Source organism: Mercenaria mercenaria, chromosome 9 (assembly GCF_021730395.1).
Source record: "Mercenaria mercenaria strain notata chromosome 9, MADL_Memer_1, whole genome shotgun sequence".
Classification (NCBI taxonomy): Eukaryota; Metazoa; Mollusca; class Bivalvia; order Venerida; family Veneridae; genus Mercenaria; species Mercenaria mercenaria.
The window spans coordinates 70,302,531-70,322,273 of NC_069369.1; the positions used below are offsets into that span (position 1 = coordinate 70,302,531).

Below are 19,743 nucleotides of genomic sequence, written 5' to 3' on the forward strand. Positions count from 1 at the left end.
TGACTAAACTTTTACAAGAAATGGTACCCATTTAGTCTTAAAACTCATCATCTGTTACTGTGGTGAACTTCCTTAACAAAATCTTCAACTAGTCAAACAAGAAATGTTTGAAGAACTTGCAACCCCCCCTTCGTTGCCAGTCAGTAATTGGGGTGACAAAGAAATACTGAGTAATTAAGAAATTAACAATTTCAATGCTCAAGGTGACCTTGACCTTGATGTTTCATCTACTGATCTAAGAAAATATTTGGAAAATATGTAAGTGCACCTACAGGCGGGCAGTTGGTTATTGCAGTCAAATCAGTCCATGTTATAAGTCATTTGTATAACACGAAGTCTAATGTACAACAACGTGTAAATAGCAACCAACCAATAAAGGGGGCAAGTCAACCGACGTGCAAAGCAAGATGCCCCCGCTTCTTCGATAAGCCCAATCATTCTATCAAACTTAAAGGGTCTGGATCAAGTGCTTCTCAAATAACCCTGCAGAAATAGTTTTTTTAATGTCCAGGTCCTTATGACCTTGATGTTTGACCTTCTGACCCCAAAAACAATTGGAGTCATCTGTTTCAAAAGCCAAATCATTATATTATTTTGAAGATACTGGGGCAACTGTTTCATGATTCATACAAATTATTCCAAAAGAAATTCAAGCACTTTTCAAGGTTCAAAAACTTTAATTCAAGCACTTTTTTCATGCCTTCCCCAGTATTATATTTCATCTTGCATACTCTGGCAATCAAAGCCACAATCTCCAGCTCAAGAGTCTGTGGTTCAACCCATACAACACTGCATTGCCCAACCTTCCTACTAAAGTTATACAGAAAGGTCAGGTTACAAGCTCCATATATCCATATTTCTGAATTTCGTACAAATCTACTATGCACTCCACATATTAAATGACAAATCACCCGCATGAACTGGAGACGGACGACTGACCAGCCTTATCTTTGCATTCTCATCCATCAGATGTTCGTCAAAATCCCGAGACGAACCTCTGATTTATTTCTGTCGTTTATTTGGTGAGCATGCGCACTCGTAATTACTACCAGGAGAAGTTTCAGCCAATCAATGTCCGCCACTATTTGGCATGCCGAATTGAAATTTCAAACAATATGTAAGCAAGGTAATTGCTAACGATGGATAAAGGCGATATTCCATGATTGCGATTAATAAAGATTTATTTCTGTTATTCGATGTTAAGAAATTTACCTGAAGAAATAATAATATTCCTCGTAAGTCGGCATCAATATAAAAGGACGCGGTCACGCTTTTCACGGACGATTTTGATTGGTTCGCTTCATTTTGTCGCGAAACGACGCTGATTGGCTGAAACGTTTTACCTGTAATGTAACCAAACCACAAATATCGGCGAAATGTGCCAGAGGAACCACGGTAGACCTCTGGTATGCGAAAATGAATCTTTGCAGCTGGCAACTGATTAACCATCATTTTTTCAAATGTTTCATAGGATTATGAAATGTGACCTTCTGTCATCAAAATGTACTCACTCATGGGTATGTACAAGTTTTCCAACATGGAAAACATGTCGAGACAAGGAGGCAAGTTTCTCTTCATCAACAGTAAGATTCAAAATAAAACTTTCATAATTGAGCCGCGCCATGAGAAAACCAACATAGTGGGTGTGCGACCAGCATGGATCCAGACCAGCCTGCGCATCCGCGCAGTCTGGTCAGGCTCCATGCTGTTCGCTTTTAAAGCCTATTGGAATTGGAGAAACTGTTAGCGAACAGCATGGAGCCTGACCAGACTGCGCGGATGCGCAGGCTGGTCTGGATCCATGCTGGTCGTAAAGCCACTATGTTGGTTTTCTCATGGCGCGGCTCATATACTTGAACTACATTGACTTTGAAGTATTTACAAATCACATAATCAGTATCTAATTAGGGACTGGCATTTGATTACAAAATGATATCTTGGTTTTTCTTGACGTATTAAGAGACATTTGCCATATCATCATTATAAAGTCAATAAAGTAGACTACTTAATAGTATCAGCCAGCACTGCAAATCATCATCTTCAAAATCTACATCATCAAAATCAACTACATCATCATTAACAACAACAACAACAACGTAATACTCACTGCTTGTGTCTTGTTTTGGTTGGTTGCTAGGTGATGTGGCCCAGTTTACTTTCATCTCCTGAAAAATGTAAATAGATTGTTTTCATCAAGGGTTCAAGGTCAAATATTAAAGCAAACAGAAATATTTTTCAAACAATTTTTTGCAAGCCTCATGATACATTTTGTTTTCAAAGTTCATAATACAATTCAAATCTACACATGCTAACAATATTTCATAAACAATGGCAGGAAATCGAATAACACTGAAAAATAAGAAATTTAAATACAATTACACATATATATATTACTATATATCACAAGTTCCGTTTCTAAACACACATGCATTCTGACTCTACAAAGTTTAAAGTATCAAAAACTGAACAACTTTCAAATTCAGATATCGGAAAACTGAACTATGTTAAAATTCAGGTAACAGGAAAACTGAACAATATTCAAATTTGAGTATCAGAAAACTAATTTTCATTTTTTTTCTGATTTCAGTATTTTAAAGACATTCAACCACTTTATGTGGACTACAGATCTTTGATGTAAAATTCTTTTTTTCAGTCTAGCAGGAAGGATAGGGCTAAATGGCTGGTAAATACCAGTTCAAGTTTCCAAAATGTTTTATTTTGCATACAAGATATATATTGCAGCTCAACTAGGTGGATATCTGAAAATTTACATAAACTGGTTTCTTTACATACAGTGTTCGGAATGGTAAATGCATCATTACATAGATGAGTAGCATGATAAAACACAGACATCTACCATCTAACAGAAATGGAAGCCACAAGAAACCAATAAAATCAGGCTAGATGTATTAAAACTATAGAATTGTAAAGAATCACTTTGACAGAAAATATCATAAATAGCAATCGAGCCTGAGAAGAGCGCCTATAATACAGCCATTTTCTGGAGAAATATTTAATGATGACATCGTGGAGAAAATTGGTCTGGCAAATGTTTTATGTCTTCTATGTTTTTTGTTTAGTTCATATTCAGATACCTTCTTGAGAAAAATAAAATAATACTTACTACATAAGATAATATCAATGTAAACGATACTTAATAACTTATGGTATCAACTTCGTTATTTTCAAAGAAGAGATGCAAAAGAGAGCCTATAGCTGTCTAGTGTCAGAATTCTAAAAAGACTGGCTGTGAAAGGTAATTGTTCTGAGGCTGGGGGCGAACTTTGATTAAAGTTTTTCTCCAGACCGACAATAATCATGTTTACACGGAAAAGGAAAATGTTTTTAAAGACATCTGTTACAGAAGAAATTGGTGCCAAGAAACACACAAAGGAATACTACTCATGCGCATTATTTCCAGTCATTATACGAGGTATATGTCTAAATTTTGTAAAGGAAAAACATAGCTACTTTAAGGATGGTCAACGAAAAGCACAAAGCTTACTAGCTATGCTGGTTAATAGCTATATATAGCTATTATTGTCTACTGCTGTATAACTAATTTTAAATAAAATTCCTTCAGCTTGTTTACCCTTTAGCCTGCTAAATTTCTACAATGGACATGTCCATCATTCAGTCTGGTCTGTACCATTTATTATTTGAAGAGGTGTTCAATGAAAATTTATTGACTGAATAGTGAACAGTACAGACCATGATCAGCCTGCACAGACGTGCAGGCTTATCTTTGTCTGCACTGGTCACAAAGGCAGATTATCACTTGCCGCCAGCAGGCTAAAGGTTAAGCTTAGAAACTTTGTCTTAGATTTTTATGTGACAAAGCTGCAAAGAAGGCTTTAAGCTGACTAACAAAATGCAAATGTTCGATCAAAATGATACATAAATATTCAAAATGTGCAAGTACCACACAGTATTATGGCATTTTTATTTTTAAGCAGTATGTGAATAAACAATCACTAGCTTTTTAGTTTACTGTGCAATACCTATCATGTAAATGTTTAAAACAAAATACAAATGATCAAAACAGCATGTAAACTTTCAGAAACAAAATTAATGTAAAATTGGTCAAAACAAATATTCAAAATTCAAATATTCAAAACAACATGACTGTGTTAAAACAAAAAACAACAAAATGTACTTATTCAAAAAGTTAAGCCAGTTTTCAAAACAACAAGTAAAATGTTCAATGTAAGATAAAAAGTCTGAAAAGGAGCAACAATGGTAACTTTTTGATGGAAAAAAATAAAACAACAACTAGAATAATCTATCCTTTCAACATTCATTAGTTTCAAGCAACATGCTGCAAATAGCATCATAGCCCAGCTGGTGTTCCAATCAAGATGTTTTATGATTTTGACTGGTTAGTATATGTAATTAAAAATCCGATCAATAAAGTAGAAGAGCAATAACAGTCTTTCTGTATCTTGTCTCATTTGTTACTGTGAAATTATTACTATTCATGGGAGACTAATTTCCAGCTAAATTTCTATAATGAACTTTTCCATCTTTCAATTTGGACAGTAATTACTTGTTAAAAGGGGTGCATACCAAACAGTGCTGATCATGATCAGCCTGCACAACTGTGCACTGGTCGCAAAGGCAGAATCAATCATGTTCAATTTCGTGGTTAAGTCAATCCACGAAACTTCATCCCAACAAAAATGTAACTTCCTATTCATTTCATGTTTAAAAGTTGAAATCCATGAATTCATAGCCACAAGAAATAAGATGTTTTCATCAAAACCACGAAATTTCTTGCCCACGAAATTAAATTATTTCAAAGTATCACGTTTTTTTTTATATTTCATCATTAAATGCTTTACTATAACTAGGAACAATTCTGTACATTACAGAATTTTGTAACCCATGCCACCTGGAACAGTTATTGACATCTCATGTGACATTCCAATAACCTGAAGTTTACCTAAGGCATGGGATTGCCATTTTGCAAGTGTACAACATCATTTGGAAGAAAGTTTAGTTTTTTAAATATTCAATCAAATATTGATTTTATCATGGTGAAAATTGGGTCAGAATCGGTTTATAACAAATTACTAGTGCGCTATTATTTTTTAACACTGCACCAAGAGAAATGCAAGTTAGCAAGTGACGTGCCTCATTGAGAATGAAGACTGTAAGATAGATAGACTATCCCATACAAAAGTTTACAACTCACATTTGGGAGAATCACCCATTTAATGGGAAAACACAAGTAATGCATGACAAAAACAATACATATTACAATATAGTATATCTAGGAGATTTATTTGCATTGTCTGTGTTACATGTAGAATTATCTACATCCACGACTGAGGCGGTTTAAGTTTCAAGTGTCACATCAGGTATTCGGGTTTCACTTTATCCCTTATCCAATGCCAAAATAAAAACAAAACCTGTTGTAAGTTCTGTTTTTGACAAATTTTTGTAGAATGTGGGATTCTAAAACGGTCATACCATAAAATATTAACGAGTACTACCTCCAAAATTTAACTATTACTACCAATCAACCAGCATTACTTGGAAAATTAAGAAGCCACGAATATTACCAAGCAATGCTTCATTACTTTGGAACAGTTGTGTATAGTTTGCAAATTTAAATCGCCAAAAACACCCAAAATACAGCGTCACTCTATCTCTCATGGTCTACCACCAGTCCTGTATGTACCATAGAGCATCGGCTCAAATTCTCTAACTTACATTCATGTAATAGAAAAATTCTTTCGACCATTACAGAGCCATATTAGAAGCCATAGGCTGAACATTTCATGCAGAACAGTCGTAATCTACGCCTCTGGTGATAAAACAGCATTTTTATCGCCGCTCAATCAAAAAATTCACCTGCAAACATGCTTTGGTCACGAGATCACATCAATATTTAATACAGGTATAATAAAGAGGATAGCATGACACGGATATGCAACATCAGATAAACTATAGCTTTTTAATAGAAGTCTACTAACAGAATAGAGCGCCGTGTAACAATAAAACGCCTAGTAAACTGCGAGAACACATCCAAGAAGTCAACAAATAATTCACTTCAATAAATCATTTTCATTAGGATTTTATGGGCGACTAACAAAATTTCCTGTTTCAGATTAAGATTTCTGATCAATCAATAAACGAAACTGCTATTTCGCCTTGATTACAGCATCTTAGCGCTAATATTAAATGCAGACACTTGCAAAGATTTACATAAATGAAGCAATTTCCATTCATATTCTACCCTCCTGTTTTTACGCTATGCGCAGTTCTTATACAAATTAATAGCATATTTGCATGCTAAAACCCAGTCAATCTGAGGAATAATACCTCCACACACATTGCATTAGTTGATTGTCTTTTTTTTTAAATTCATTATTTAAGTCGGAACTTTAACGCATTTCGGTATGCTATTCATCATTGTTCAGTGAGTGATATGGAACAAACTATATGATTTTGCCATTTTAGATGCTTATTTTCTGATCTTAAACTGCATTAAAAGCCATTTTCTTTGCCAACTTATGGAAAGAAAATTTTCAAAATACTGACATAATCGTGGATTGCAAATTTTAGTGAGGCATCTTAAGAGGTGGAAACAATGTGAATGGTGTAACTAAATAATTATGCTTTTACTGAAAAGTTTAGCACTTATTTATTTCATTTCCAGCGCAGCCTTGTGGCGTTCATTATTATTTGTAGCCTAATGTTAAAGGATTTTTCATGAGATAGTCCCACACTAATGACTACGGCAGTAATATTCTTTCATTAACTAAAAAAAACCTCTTTCGAAGCTGTAATCTGACAAGATGAGGTATCACTAAAAAATTACACAAACAATGTGGTATGGCTTAAAAATTACACAAACAATGTGGTATCACTAAAAAATTACACAATATGGTATGGCTTAAAAATTACACAAACAATGTGGTGTAGCTTACAAATTACACAAACAGCACAAACACAAAGCTGACTGAAAGACATCTTAAATTTTTTTTTTCTACGATTATGAAAATTAATATCTTTGAAATAAACTGAAAATGACAGGTAAACTAGATCAATCATATATCAGTCTTCATGGGATAAAAGTGTATAATTAAACACAATGGCAGCAGCACAGTGAAAATGTTTCACTTGCATGTCCTCCAGCAATTATTTTAATTTTTGACATTCAATAAGATATAATATATTATAAGGAAGTCTGTAACAATGTTTAACACACGATTCAATTCTCAATGGATTTCTATTTTCTCACTTCCCAAACAAAGCAGTCTTTTTTATCTCCTCTAGGTTTTGGCTTTGGGCTAACAACACCATGAAAAAACTGCGCCTGGTGCCACAGATAATCAACTGAAGAGCCATTTTGTGTCCTGAAACCTACAAACAATACTGTTAACAATCAACACGTTAATTATTCATCACTCTTCAGTTATTTCTGTTGGTTTTTCTGTCGAAACAGTGTACCAGTGAAAGGTTTAACGACAGTCCTAACTCCCTAGCCAGACTCTTGGAACCTTTTCCACTTTTTCGCACATTCACGTCTAAATATTGTGCCATGTAAATCATCTAAACATTAACGTTTTTTTTCCGGTGATTTACTTTCAGACTAACTATTACTATGGACGGCGCAACAGCTTAAAGCATACGAGAGTGAAATCAATCAAGAAACTATTCCATAGACCCATGAAAATGCGTGGTGATGCATGTTAAATTCCATCGATATTTCATCACCGTGGAGATCTGAGACCACAAGATTTTGTACCAAAGCGACTTAAAACAAAGATTAAAAGTGCTAAAAGCCGTTGCTCCATTATTGACCACAAAGTGCATCAAATATTTGTCTGTTTGTTAAAAGCAACCAAATCCACTTTTCTTCTTATTTGTTATTCATCAGGATTATTCTGGTGTCCCTATCAACATGTTTCTGTCCCTCAGTCTCCTGATTTTAATACTCTACTGATAGTCAATGAGGAATAGTTGTCAACATCATCTTAAGATGCTTTCCGAATACTGTGGAATCATTTCATTTTAAGGGCATAAAATTTCAATGGTTTTAGTTAAAACCACTTTTTTGTCGGCGTATGAAATTGTGGGTTTCAGTTTTTGAACATAAGTGAATGAAAATTTTAAGATTTCACAAAATTCATAAAAAGTAGTCCCAGGTGGCTATTACCATGAATGATTTCGAAGTTTACACATATTAGATGGCTAGCCAGTTAATAGTTAAAACTATTGCCCAAGATACAAAGGACTGAGGGTTAATAATTTTCACTACTGACCAGCAAGCCATTCAATAAGTGTTTTATTACATGACGTCAGAAATTAAATTTTCAGAGATTTATTTTCATGACTGTGTTGAATACAGTCCAGTGATATAGCACAACCTATATGGACCAGCTATTTATATCCGAAGTCATGTAACACTCTAATATGCTTTTCTCTGTTATAAAACTCTCTTACGCTACAATGACGTCACGTTAACGTGCGGTGACCTCAATGTTTTTGTGGCGACCAAGGAAGAGTGCTACTATATTTTATCTACTGTTTTAGATTAAGGGCATATTAGAATCGAAATAATTTATAGCAAAACCGTGTTTTAACACCATTTATACACTCTGGCGGTAATACGTCGTACAGATAATTTCACTTGGGCTGCACCCTCGTGAAATAATTATGCCCGACATATAACCGCCCATCATGCATAAATAGTGTTAAAACACTCTTTTGCTATAAATTATTTCTTAAATATAGGAGAATTATTAATAAATCTGTTACAAGATGGCTAACTAATGGTTCTACATATTATGGAACTACTAAGGTAAGACAAATTCAATAATTGATCTTGTCTTTTTCATCCATCTTTAATCAGCATAAATAAGACATGGGTACAATCTATACGAATGTTACTGGTATTTTGTAATCTACAATGAAATCTACACAAATATGCATTAATCATATTTTAATCCTGTAAAGATTAAATATCCAATCTCTCATCACAAGCATTTGCCACAGAAACTTCAATTGGCCAGCATCATAATGAAAAAGAGCTGCTTCAACAGCTATTTTCATAGGTCAAGGTCAAATGCAAGGCAAGCTGTGGTCTAGTGTTTAAGGTGTCAGCAACTTAACCCAGGGCTCATAAGCCCCTCTAGGGTCGCGACCAACTTATCATATTACACCAGTACTAGTTTTTCCAGGAACGGACTCAAGTGTGGCTCCAGTAAGCTTCAAGCTTTCATCACAAGCTTTGTTGAATTTGAAAGGCACTGTTGTTATGTACGGAAAAATCAATGAAAGGCACTGTAGTTATGAATGGAACAAGAGCACCGCCTTGCGGGTGCTGACGCTCATCTGATTTTTTTTGTGTAATAGAAATATTGTCCTACCCATGATTTTCTAAGTCTAAAAAGGGCCATCATTCTTGCAAAAAGCAGGTTAGAGTTATGTTTCTTGATGTTCAGTGTCCACTTATGATGGTGAAAAACTGTTGCAAGTTTTAAAGCAATAGCTTTGATAGTTTATGAGAAAAGTTGACTTAAACATAATACTCAACCAAGAAAATTATTTTCTAAGTCCAAAAAGGGCAATAATTATTGCAAAAAGCAGGATGGAGTTATGTTGCTTGCTGTACAGGGTCAGCTTATGATGGTGAACAAGTGTTGCAAGTTTCAAAGCAATAGCTTTGATAGTTTAAGAGAAAAAGTTGACCTAAACATAAAACTTAACCAAGAAATCTGATATTTTCTAAGTCCAAAAGGGGCCATAAATCTTGCAAAAAGCAGTATGGAGTTATGTTTCTTGCTGTACAGGGTCAACTTATGATGGTGAACAAGTGTTGCAAGTTTTAAAGCAATAGCTTTGATAGTTTAGGATAAAAGCTGACCTAAACATAAAACTTAACCAAGAAATCTGATATTTTCTAAGTACAAAAGGGGCCATAAATCTTGCAAAAAGCAAGATGGAGTTATGTTTCTTGCTATACAGGGTCAGCTTATGATGGTGAACAAGTATTCCAAGTTTCAAAGCAATAGCTTTGATAGTTTAGGAGAAAAGGTGAACTAAACATAAAACTTAACCAGGCAACGCCGACGCAGACGCCGACGCCGACAACCGCTCAAGTGATGACAATAACTCATCATTTTTTTTCAAAAAATCAGATGAGCTAAAAATCAATGAAAGGCATTGTTGTTATGTACGGAAAAATCAATGAAAGGCATTGTTGTTATGTATGGAAAAGGCATTGTTGTTATGTACGGAAAAATCAATGAAAGGCATTGTTATGTATGGAAAAATCAATGAAAAGCATTGTTGTTATGTACAGAAAAATCAATGAAAGGCATTGTTGTTATGTGCGAAAAAATAATTGAAAGGCATTGTTGTTATGTGCGGAAAAATCAATGAAAGGCACTGTTGTTATGTATGGAAAAATCAATGAAAGGCATTGTTGTTATGTACAGAAAAATCAATGAAAGGCATTGTTGTTATGTACAGAAAAATCAATGAAAGGCATTGTTGTTATGTACAGAAAAATCAATGAAAGGCATTGTTGTTATGTACAGAATACAGAAAAATCAATGAAAGGCATTGTTGTTATGTACAGAAAAATCAATGAAAGGCATTGTTGTTATGTACAGAAAAATCAATGAAAGGCATTGTTATTATGTACAGAAATATCAATGAAAGGCATTGTTATTATGTACAGAAAAATCAATGAAAGGCTTTGTTATGTATGGAAAAATCAATGAAAGGCATTGTTGTTATGTACAGAAAAATCAATGAAAGGCATTGTTGTTATGTACAGAAAAATCAATGAAAGGCATTGTTGTTATGTGCGGAAAAATCAATGAAAGGCATTGTTGTTATGTACAGAAAAATCAATGAAAGGCATTGTTATGTATGGAAAAATCAATGAAAGGCATTGTTATTATGTACAGAAAAATCAATGAAAGGCATTGTTATGTATGGAAAAATCAATGAAAGGCACTGTTATTATGTACAGAAAAATCAATGAAAGGCATTATGTATGGAAAAATCAATGAAAGGCATTGTTGTTATGTACAGAAAAATCAATGTCACAATATATCTGTAACTTGTAAAGTCAAGGTCAGTAATCAAAATCATTTTTTGTGAAACTGTTTTGTACAGTTAAGTCAAGGCTACAAAGTGTCACTAGTTAAAGTGATATAGTCTAGTCACAAAATTATTCGATTTGTTCAGTTGAGGTAACTGTCAACCTTTATGAACTGTGTTTTATGATGAAGTCAGGGACACTTTCAAAGTGACTGGCATGTGCAATAAAGTCAAAGCACACCAAAACAGAACAGTTTATATGGCATGAAACAATATAATATTAAACATTTTTGTTACAAATGTACATTTCACTGAGGTATGGAATACTGCTTGAATCAGGGACACATCAAAACAAAGTGTTAAGACATTATTAATCGCCTCATATGATCATGCAAGAGTAAGACAGTGGTTCCAGTTTTTTACATACACAAAAAGTCTCCAATCCACATGGGACTAAGCTTCTTTCAAAACTGTTACTGTTACTGTTACGTGTAGTCATACCAGTTAAACTTGTATAATCTAATAGTCTAAGAGGATCTAGCACTGTTTATCATGACTTGCCTATCAATAGTCTGAAGAATTGTTGGAAGGACCAAGGGCAACAGTTTTGACTAAGAAATGAATTTTCATATTTCTTTCCTTCAAGTTTTGACTTCAACCCAGCTTAATTTAGTGTTATACTACACATCTATCAATAGCACAAACATGGTCAAGAAATTTATATAAAAAGTCAGGTAATGATATGGAAGAGTCACTACCAGTTCTTTACTTATTTTAATACAGAAAATTCAAAATGACAGTGTAGAAGTGACGTCTGCTACAGGTTTTAAATATTACTGAAATTTTTCTCAAACAAAAAGGCATCAGGAAAGATCAACAAAACGAATAACATATCTAAATTAATGAGTAATATAATGAAACCAAGCTTTTACAGTAAGAGAAATATCAAACGGCCACTAAGTTCAAGATGTATTACCAACTTGAGGGCATAAATGCAGCGTTACACAAGATTTGTAAGTCCCCTCAGAGTCATGTTTACATTAATGATCATATATCACCCATTCCCCATTAGTAAAATCTCTAAATTAATAAATTAAAGTTCCATCTCGGTGGGAAGGTTGTTCTTTCATCCTCTATTATATCAAAAGATAAACTGAGCTTTGAAATACACAGAGACGAGAGGAGCTCATACTCTAGGGGAATCACAGCTATATGCCTGCATTCCTTTTCCTCTATACAAAGTTCCTCTAAAGTGTCTTCACAAGGTGTGACTGAGCCACATTTCAAGAGAAAAATTTTAACAAATACATTAGCAATATTACATACAACTAAATCAAAATTAAGTGCACATTGAACCTTCGCTTATGGTTTTATGTCACATTTATTATGCAAGATGATGATAAAGACTGCTTTCAAGTCTTGATGCATGTGAAGAGTGCAATTTAAAGCTATGTCCGAGCATAATCCCGCCAACCTTCTGCAAGATTGCTGGATGACTTCTTCATATGAAAGCTGCTGCAGAGATGTAGACACATAAGATATGTTGAAGAATGGTTTCATATAGTTGAAGCAATCTTTGGGGCTCCCTTAATACTTTATTTATGTCTTAAACTGTGGTTTGATTCCTGTTCAAAATCTATGTAAAATGTATTAATGAGAACATATATTGAAGCGTAATCTATACACTGCTTTGTCAATACAAACTATCACTGATCGACATTTTCCGCAGGTGACATAAAAAGTTAATTACACTTTGTAATATAAAACATGCAATCTCACTACAACCTGGTCAGAGTTTGAATTTTTTTTAATAGAAAAATCTCATTTTCTAGCTAAATTCGAACTGCTGTAACAGTATTATCATTGTGTTGACTACTCTTTCAGTTCATGAAAAGATTCAGGTGTTTTCATCTGAATTAACTGAAAAATATAAATTAATTTCTCAGAAAAATGACAAAATTTACAAAGCCACCGTCTCAGTTTATATAAATCTTTGCAAAATCTATACACTTCTAAAACAACACAGAAAGAAGATACTGAAAACTATCCATAATGAAATTTTTCGTCATAATTATTAATTTAGGAAGGGTGGGGAACATTTTTTTGTTTGTTTAATCAGCTTATGTAAGGAAAAAAAGGTGTGATTATCTCCTATGTTATGATTCCTCACCCCCCCCCCCCCATCATAATATACTCAATTACAAGAAGACATATTCATCAAATTGGTTTGTCTGAAAATTACTGCTTATTTTGTTTATTTAAATTGGTTTTTCACTGAAACTTCCTCATTTATCACAGCGTTTAAGTAAGAAATGACATACGTAGAAGAGGCATGTTTTAATTAATTTAAACATGACAATCTGGTTATCGTTACATGGAATAATATCCTACGGGTGAGGACCAAGTGAATCAATCTATGTGGCATTTAACTGATTTGGAGCCTTCAAATTAATTAAAAGAAACTTCTGCTATATTATCACTTTGACTTTTATACTAATTGTATATCAAATAAAGTAGCCATATTTCTTTGTCGCAACAAGTAGATCGACTATATTTAAAGCATGTATAAATAAAATAAAAAAAACATATTCTATTGTACTTGAATAAAAGATATCGGAAGTACATTAATTAATTACGAAATTCAATCTTACCAGAGCGGGTGTTTGCGTTGTTTCCATTATAATAGGAGTATAGCTCCCTGTAAGACTAGTATTTTGAATAAATCCGTTTCCAGGTAACACTCCAGTTGTGCCTTGTATTAGTCCAGAATTCTGCACCAGACGATTAAAGAATGGCACGAGGCACACATAAGAGTTACCGTTAACGACGGGGTCTGTGCTGACCGGATTTATAAATCCGGTCGGTATCCTCTCGACGGGTGCCGGAGCTGGATATAAACCCCCAGTTGACATGGAGTAGTCTAACATATAGCTGTTACTGATGCCACGACAAGGTACAAATCCAATTCTCTCTAGGTGCTCACTTCCCTTTTTATTTCTTTGTTATTTAATCGGTAGACATTCTTCTATCACTGGGGCTGCCGATCTATTTCGTAATCTTGGGTAAATAAAATTTTCCAATTATCTTGGTTAGGAGAATTCCTGCCAATTATTGTCAATGGATGCACTTTTCTCTCCACGTTAGCAATGAGCAAGTTTTCACTGATCGTCTTTCGCTACACTGCTCCTTAGACCAATATGAAAACCAATCCAATTGTAGTGTTTTTCGCCTTTTCCCCTTCTCCAATACTGGTATACCCAGTTATACTGTTAACAACTAAAGCTTGAAACAAAGCTATTGTATTGAAGCTAGAAGATACAATTCGCACATCATCAATAATGGTGGCAGCCGTACAGTGGCAACAGTTTGTTCATCCCAGCACAGCTTCCTCTCTTAGTCAATAAACCTCTACCTCCATTTAGCTGTCAACCCAATACTGTCAGTCCTACCAAACAATTGTTACCTAAAGCTTTTTTTAACAAATGATGAAAATGACTCGTCTGTAAAAAAAATTTACGAGACAATTCTTCCGATGATTCTGCCTATTTACATTAAATAAATATAATTTTCAATTAATTTCATTGGTTTCCGATTGCATTCGTAACGGTCACTGGCACTATCAAGATGCTTGTCTCAAACGACTATGGGCATTACTGGTAGTGTCAATATTTAAGTACTGGCTTGTTCCCTATTATTTCCGATGAAAACTTTCTCTCGACATTTGCTTGTTTGTCTCGTATTATTGATTCGAAAGTGATGAGACCCCCATTAATATATTTAATATTTTTCAAGGTCTGTTGAATGTGAAACGTTTTAATATTTTTTCAATAATTGCCCTTTCAAAAATTGCCTTTTCACAACAATGAATTAATCTGTTTTGACTATTAATCACATTTCGGTGGACAAAAAGCTTAATGCTACATAGTAAATTGAAAGATGTGCGGTATACAAAATAATCGTAAAAATAGATTTTTTAACTTCTGATTACTGGGGATGACAGGACAATGTTAGATCACACGGTTTCGTTGTAAACAGCATTATACAATTTATTGCAGCACGTTCATCTTTACTTCGTTTTTGTGGCCTTCTTTCATGCTCAACTGCTAGACTGGCTTACAGATTTTGTATCCAAAACAGTCTTGTCTGGCCAAAATATTCTAGCACAGAGCATACGTGTAAAAATTCTATTACCATGGAAAATCAAGAATTATTTCTAAGCTAGAGTGGTTTTTGTCTAATATTCCTTCAAATGAATAGGTTGTCTATCTTACTGTTAGTATGTGTAACAAAATAAATGAAGAAGAAATCTCAGGCCATCATTATATATACATTCTCATGATTTCTAGCCAAGACTTGATCAACACACGCTATATTAAGTAGTTCTTTTGCTGTGTCCATTAACTGCCGTTGTAATGCATTCATCGAGTCTCTACATTACAAGAGCAATGCATTACTCTGCGTTACCATAAAGAGCCAAGGTGGACTGACCAGCTATACATGAAAACTTTCCTTGATTTCTACACTATACCTAAAAGCAGTCTTTGAGCTTGTTATCAAAGCTATAATAGAGATAACATTATCCATACCCGTTGTAAAGTGCACAATGCACATCCTACCCTTGAATAGTTATACAGCAAAAATATATAATTTATAGTGAAAATTGTAACTAAACACAACAATAAAGTAACTTTGTATTTTTGCAACAATCTGAATTTCTTTGCCAAGACAGCACAGCATGTTGCTTAATTTCCTGTCATTTTAAAGCAAACTTCATGCAACATCACCAGCCAGTATTGCATGTCATACAGCACTGCAAGCTAGTTTTCTCTGCCACCAGAGTGCATCATTTATTAATGCTTAGCCCATGTTGTGCCGAAAAGATACAGCTTTCAACATAAAATATTGTCTCATAAATTTGTAGCTAATTAAGGGAGACAGCTGTTTGGTAAGACATTGAGTGATCTATTTCTTCCATGTTTAGTAAGGCTGTCCGTAACATCAGACAAAGTGCCGATTTAACCTCAATATCCTTGTGTCCTCAGGGCAAAACAATGATTTTTTTTTTCATCCTTATTTTATACGGTTCTTATTGTTTCATGCTGTTGTTACGAGATATATTTGTTATAATAAAGTACATACAAATTAGGACAAATGAAAAATATCGGTTTTGCACAAGCCCTTTTCTGGGTATGCCTATACATTATGTCTAATCCATTCAAAATGTCTTCGGTAGGTATTTTAGACCGATGTGATGTGTCATTATTAACATTGGTTTCTTAACGGTCTGTAAAAGGAATTTACATAAGCTATCAGCTTGTTTTCCAATCCATGTATTTGACATGTAAAAATTTGTTGTACATGTTATGTGTATGTTGCTTTAAAAAAAAAAAAAAAAAAAATATTGTTTAAACTAACAGTCTGTAACTGACCAATAATTGTCAATGTTGTTATAGACCATGTACACATAAGAAACCAGCATTTCGAGAAAAGTTCTGAAGTTACAATATTTTGTGAAGCGAATATAACATTTAATTTATGCACTTCTGCCACAGAATCCTAGATAATTTTCTGTTCTTTTTAAGATACATACAATATGGTGCACCTTACACAGCTCAACCAATATGTAACAGAAGGTGAGACAGGGTCACGACCTAATAAGGAAATTATCTGCATTAACCACCCCAAGCAACAGGTGGCAACCTCTCATTAAAATGCCATCAACAATATAAATTATCTGTCCACTGCGTATCAACATTTTCCTCAATCTATTTTAACTAGAAGTCAATAATTTTTGCTGCTGGCCATATTTTTTTTCTTTTTCATCTTTCATCCTGGCACTGTTTTAAAGACCATGTTTTGAACTCTCTGGGATGACTAACATTAAGATGGGTTAACACATCAATAATGCTGGCTTGTGCCTCATTGCCACCTTCTAATTATCCATATTTTTTGTTTTAATTTTCCTCAAGTCACAGGCTATTCAATCTTTTGACATTTTTCTTGTTTTTTTTTTTTAATCAAATTTTGTTACAATTCAGTACAACATGTATGCTGGTGTCTACAAGAGCCTATCTGCAGCACTAATTCCCATGTAGAAGACACGGTATTCTGTGAAACTTCTATTTCATTTACTGTACTATTAAAACTATGGAAAAGAACTGTTGGTCTCAGTGCCAAAACTATTGTATCTTAGTCTTTATCTATCTAAAAATACAATAATTTCGCACTGATCGCTCAGTCAGTTTAATTTACAGTTCAACTCTTAAAGGTTTACAGAAATTTTTGACCCCAAATCAACTAAGCATAAATTGGAGACTTCTGCTGATTATCAAAGTGGATTTCGAGACAAATGTATATGATTGGCGGTTTCTGGGCACAATCTTGCAATTGACCAACAAAAAGGTAGCAAACTTGGCAACTGAGTCAGCTTTATAAACTGTGGTTATAAGCTGTTTTTCATGTTGTTCAGTCTGCAACAATAGTGACGTTTTCAATAGAGGACATGGGACAGACATGTCAATCAATGAACTATAGAGGATAAGTCTACAATTTCTCCTCAATAGAAATGGTTCCGCACAATCAAAATTATGTTTTTCTGACTGTACAAAAAACTTCACATATCCAAAAGAAGACAATACAACTTATTACTAATTAGACCTTTCTACAGTGATATTATTGGCTATTTGTGAATATTGCGAGCAGAATTTGAGCAGAAATCATTGCCATCGTACCACACTATGAATAGTTTTATCCTCAATTAGCTGACATTCCTGCTAATTTCCTCATGTATTCAAAGTTAATGATTAAGACAGTTACTGTAAACCCTATGAAAAAAGCTGCTACATGAAATTTTCTGTACAAATATGGAAAGCAAAATATGTATTATATTTTGTAAACCTTTTTAGAAGTCAGAATTCATTTCATTTCTACTCTATTGCTACTTTACATTTTGAGCTGCCAATAAAAGTTTTAAAATTAAACTGAAGAATAGTAATTAAAACCAAATGCCAACAGATGTCATCAGGTTAATAAGAAGAACACCATCTGTAAACAGAGAACAAATTAAAAGGAAAGCAAAATGTGAGGAGAGGTGGTGAGCAATGCTCAGAGCAGAACAAGCTGTGGAGGGAAGTAGGGCAAGGGGAAAGACCAAAGAAGGGAAAGGAGAAAATATTTGTTGTATGTATGTTGACTAGAAACACATTAAACTTTCAAAAACTTGTACAAGTTTACATAGTCTAATTTTTTTTAATACAAGTTTACATAGTCTAATTTTTTAGACAAAATGAACATGCAAGCCTTAAACAGACCTAGCTTTCGTAGGGAATTACAACAGGCAAATATAAAACTGGTATGCCCTTAAGTATTATATACTTGCATTCAAAGCATCTGTTATAACTTAATTCTTTTGCTTGTCTAAACCACATTTTCTCAATTTACAATTTTCTGAATATCAATCATAATATAAAAAGCTGGTATCATTTTGTCATTATAACTGGAAATTTGAGACCTTCAGCCGAATGCAAGAAACAACGGCAAAAGTGCCCTACTTTTCAACAGTACTGCACACACTTATCACGTCCAAGTATTTGCTATTCCCCGACATTCACTTTCTTCTTGGGCCATTACCGCAGACAGGCGGCATTAATATTTGGTGTATGATAGCCATTACGAAGCGATTATGTATTGATTTCCACTCAATTCAACACTAAATGCTTCTGAGATGGTGTGTAAATGACGGAAAATTGTCCTGCTAGATGCCTTTAACTCATTTTTCTTGACACCATAATATGATAATAAATGAAGCAAACAAATGCTAGCTTCATAACGCACATAACTATTGGGCTTGCTATAATATGTAATTCATAGAAATACTTTAATCATACAATTGTTTGATAGGATCTGGCGTAAAAATGCAAAGGCTTTGTCATATATCATATGGATTTTAAGGTCACTTTTATTCAACATTTTCTGATTTTTCTTAATATACAGGGTATTTTGTTAGACTGACTTTAAAGACCCATTACGTGGAGTTAGATTCCAATTAAAAATTTATGCTGAAATTTTGAAATTACGTGAAAGTATTCAAAAAGTCGGCTATTTCTTTTGATTTCAACATCATTTCTAGTTTTACATCTCTTCAGTTTTAAAACTGACTTCCAAACTCATTTAATATGTCCAGGTTGTTGAAACTAAAATAGGTAAAGGGAGGTAATAATACTTTTATTATGAATTCTGGCTAAATATATTATTGTTAATGTAAACTTTTGGTATTTATGATACATTAGATGTTATATTCAAATCATTATTTAGGCAAAGAATATTTATGAAATATATACTTACGCTATAATAACCCTATCTTGGTATGGCAACCAGGACAGTAAAATCAAATTAGTGAAAATCTAATATGTTCTAACCTTTAGCCTCCTAAATTTCTAACATGGACTGGTCCATCATTCTGTTTGGGCTGTACCACTTAATGATTCAAAGGGGTGTTCATTGAAAATTTACTAACTGAATAGCGAACAGTGCAGACCATGATCTTGGTCTGCATTGGTCGCAATGGCAAAATCAGTTGCCGCTAGCAGGCTATAGGATATATATAAGCACTCAGTGAACACAAGTGTAAATGTTTATTTGTAACAATTTTAAACAAATCCATCAGTTGACCAAAACTTT

At 33.9% G+C, this 19,743-nt stretch overlaps 1 protein-coding gene across 1 annotated transcript in view; it reads right to left on the reverse strand.

The window, feature by feature from the left end:
- LOC123547404 (nucleolysin TIAR-like) overlaps positions 1-19,743 on the reverse strand; it is a 164,406-nt gene that overhangs the window by 52,965 nt on the left and 91,698 nt on the right. Inside the window, exon 6 of the mRNA XM_053550641.1 lies at positions 2,108-2,165. Coding sequence (XP_053406616.1) covers positions 2,108-2,165 — 58 coding nt within the window. The remainder of the gene's footprint in view (positions 1-2,107; positions 2,166-19,743) is intronic.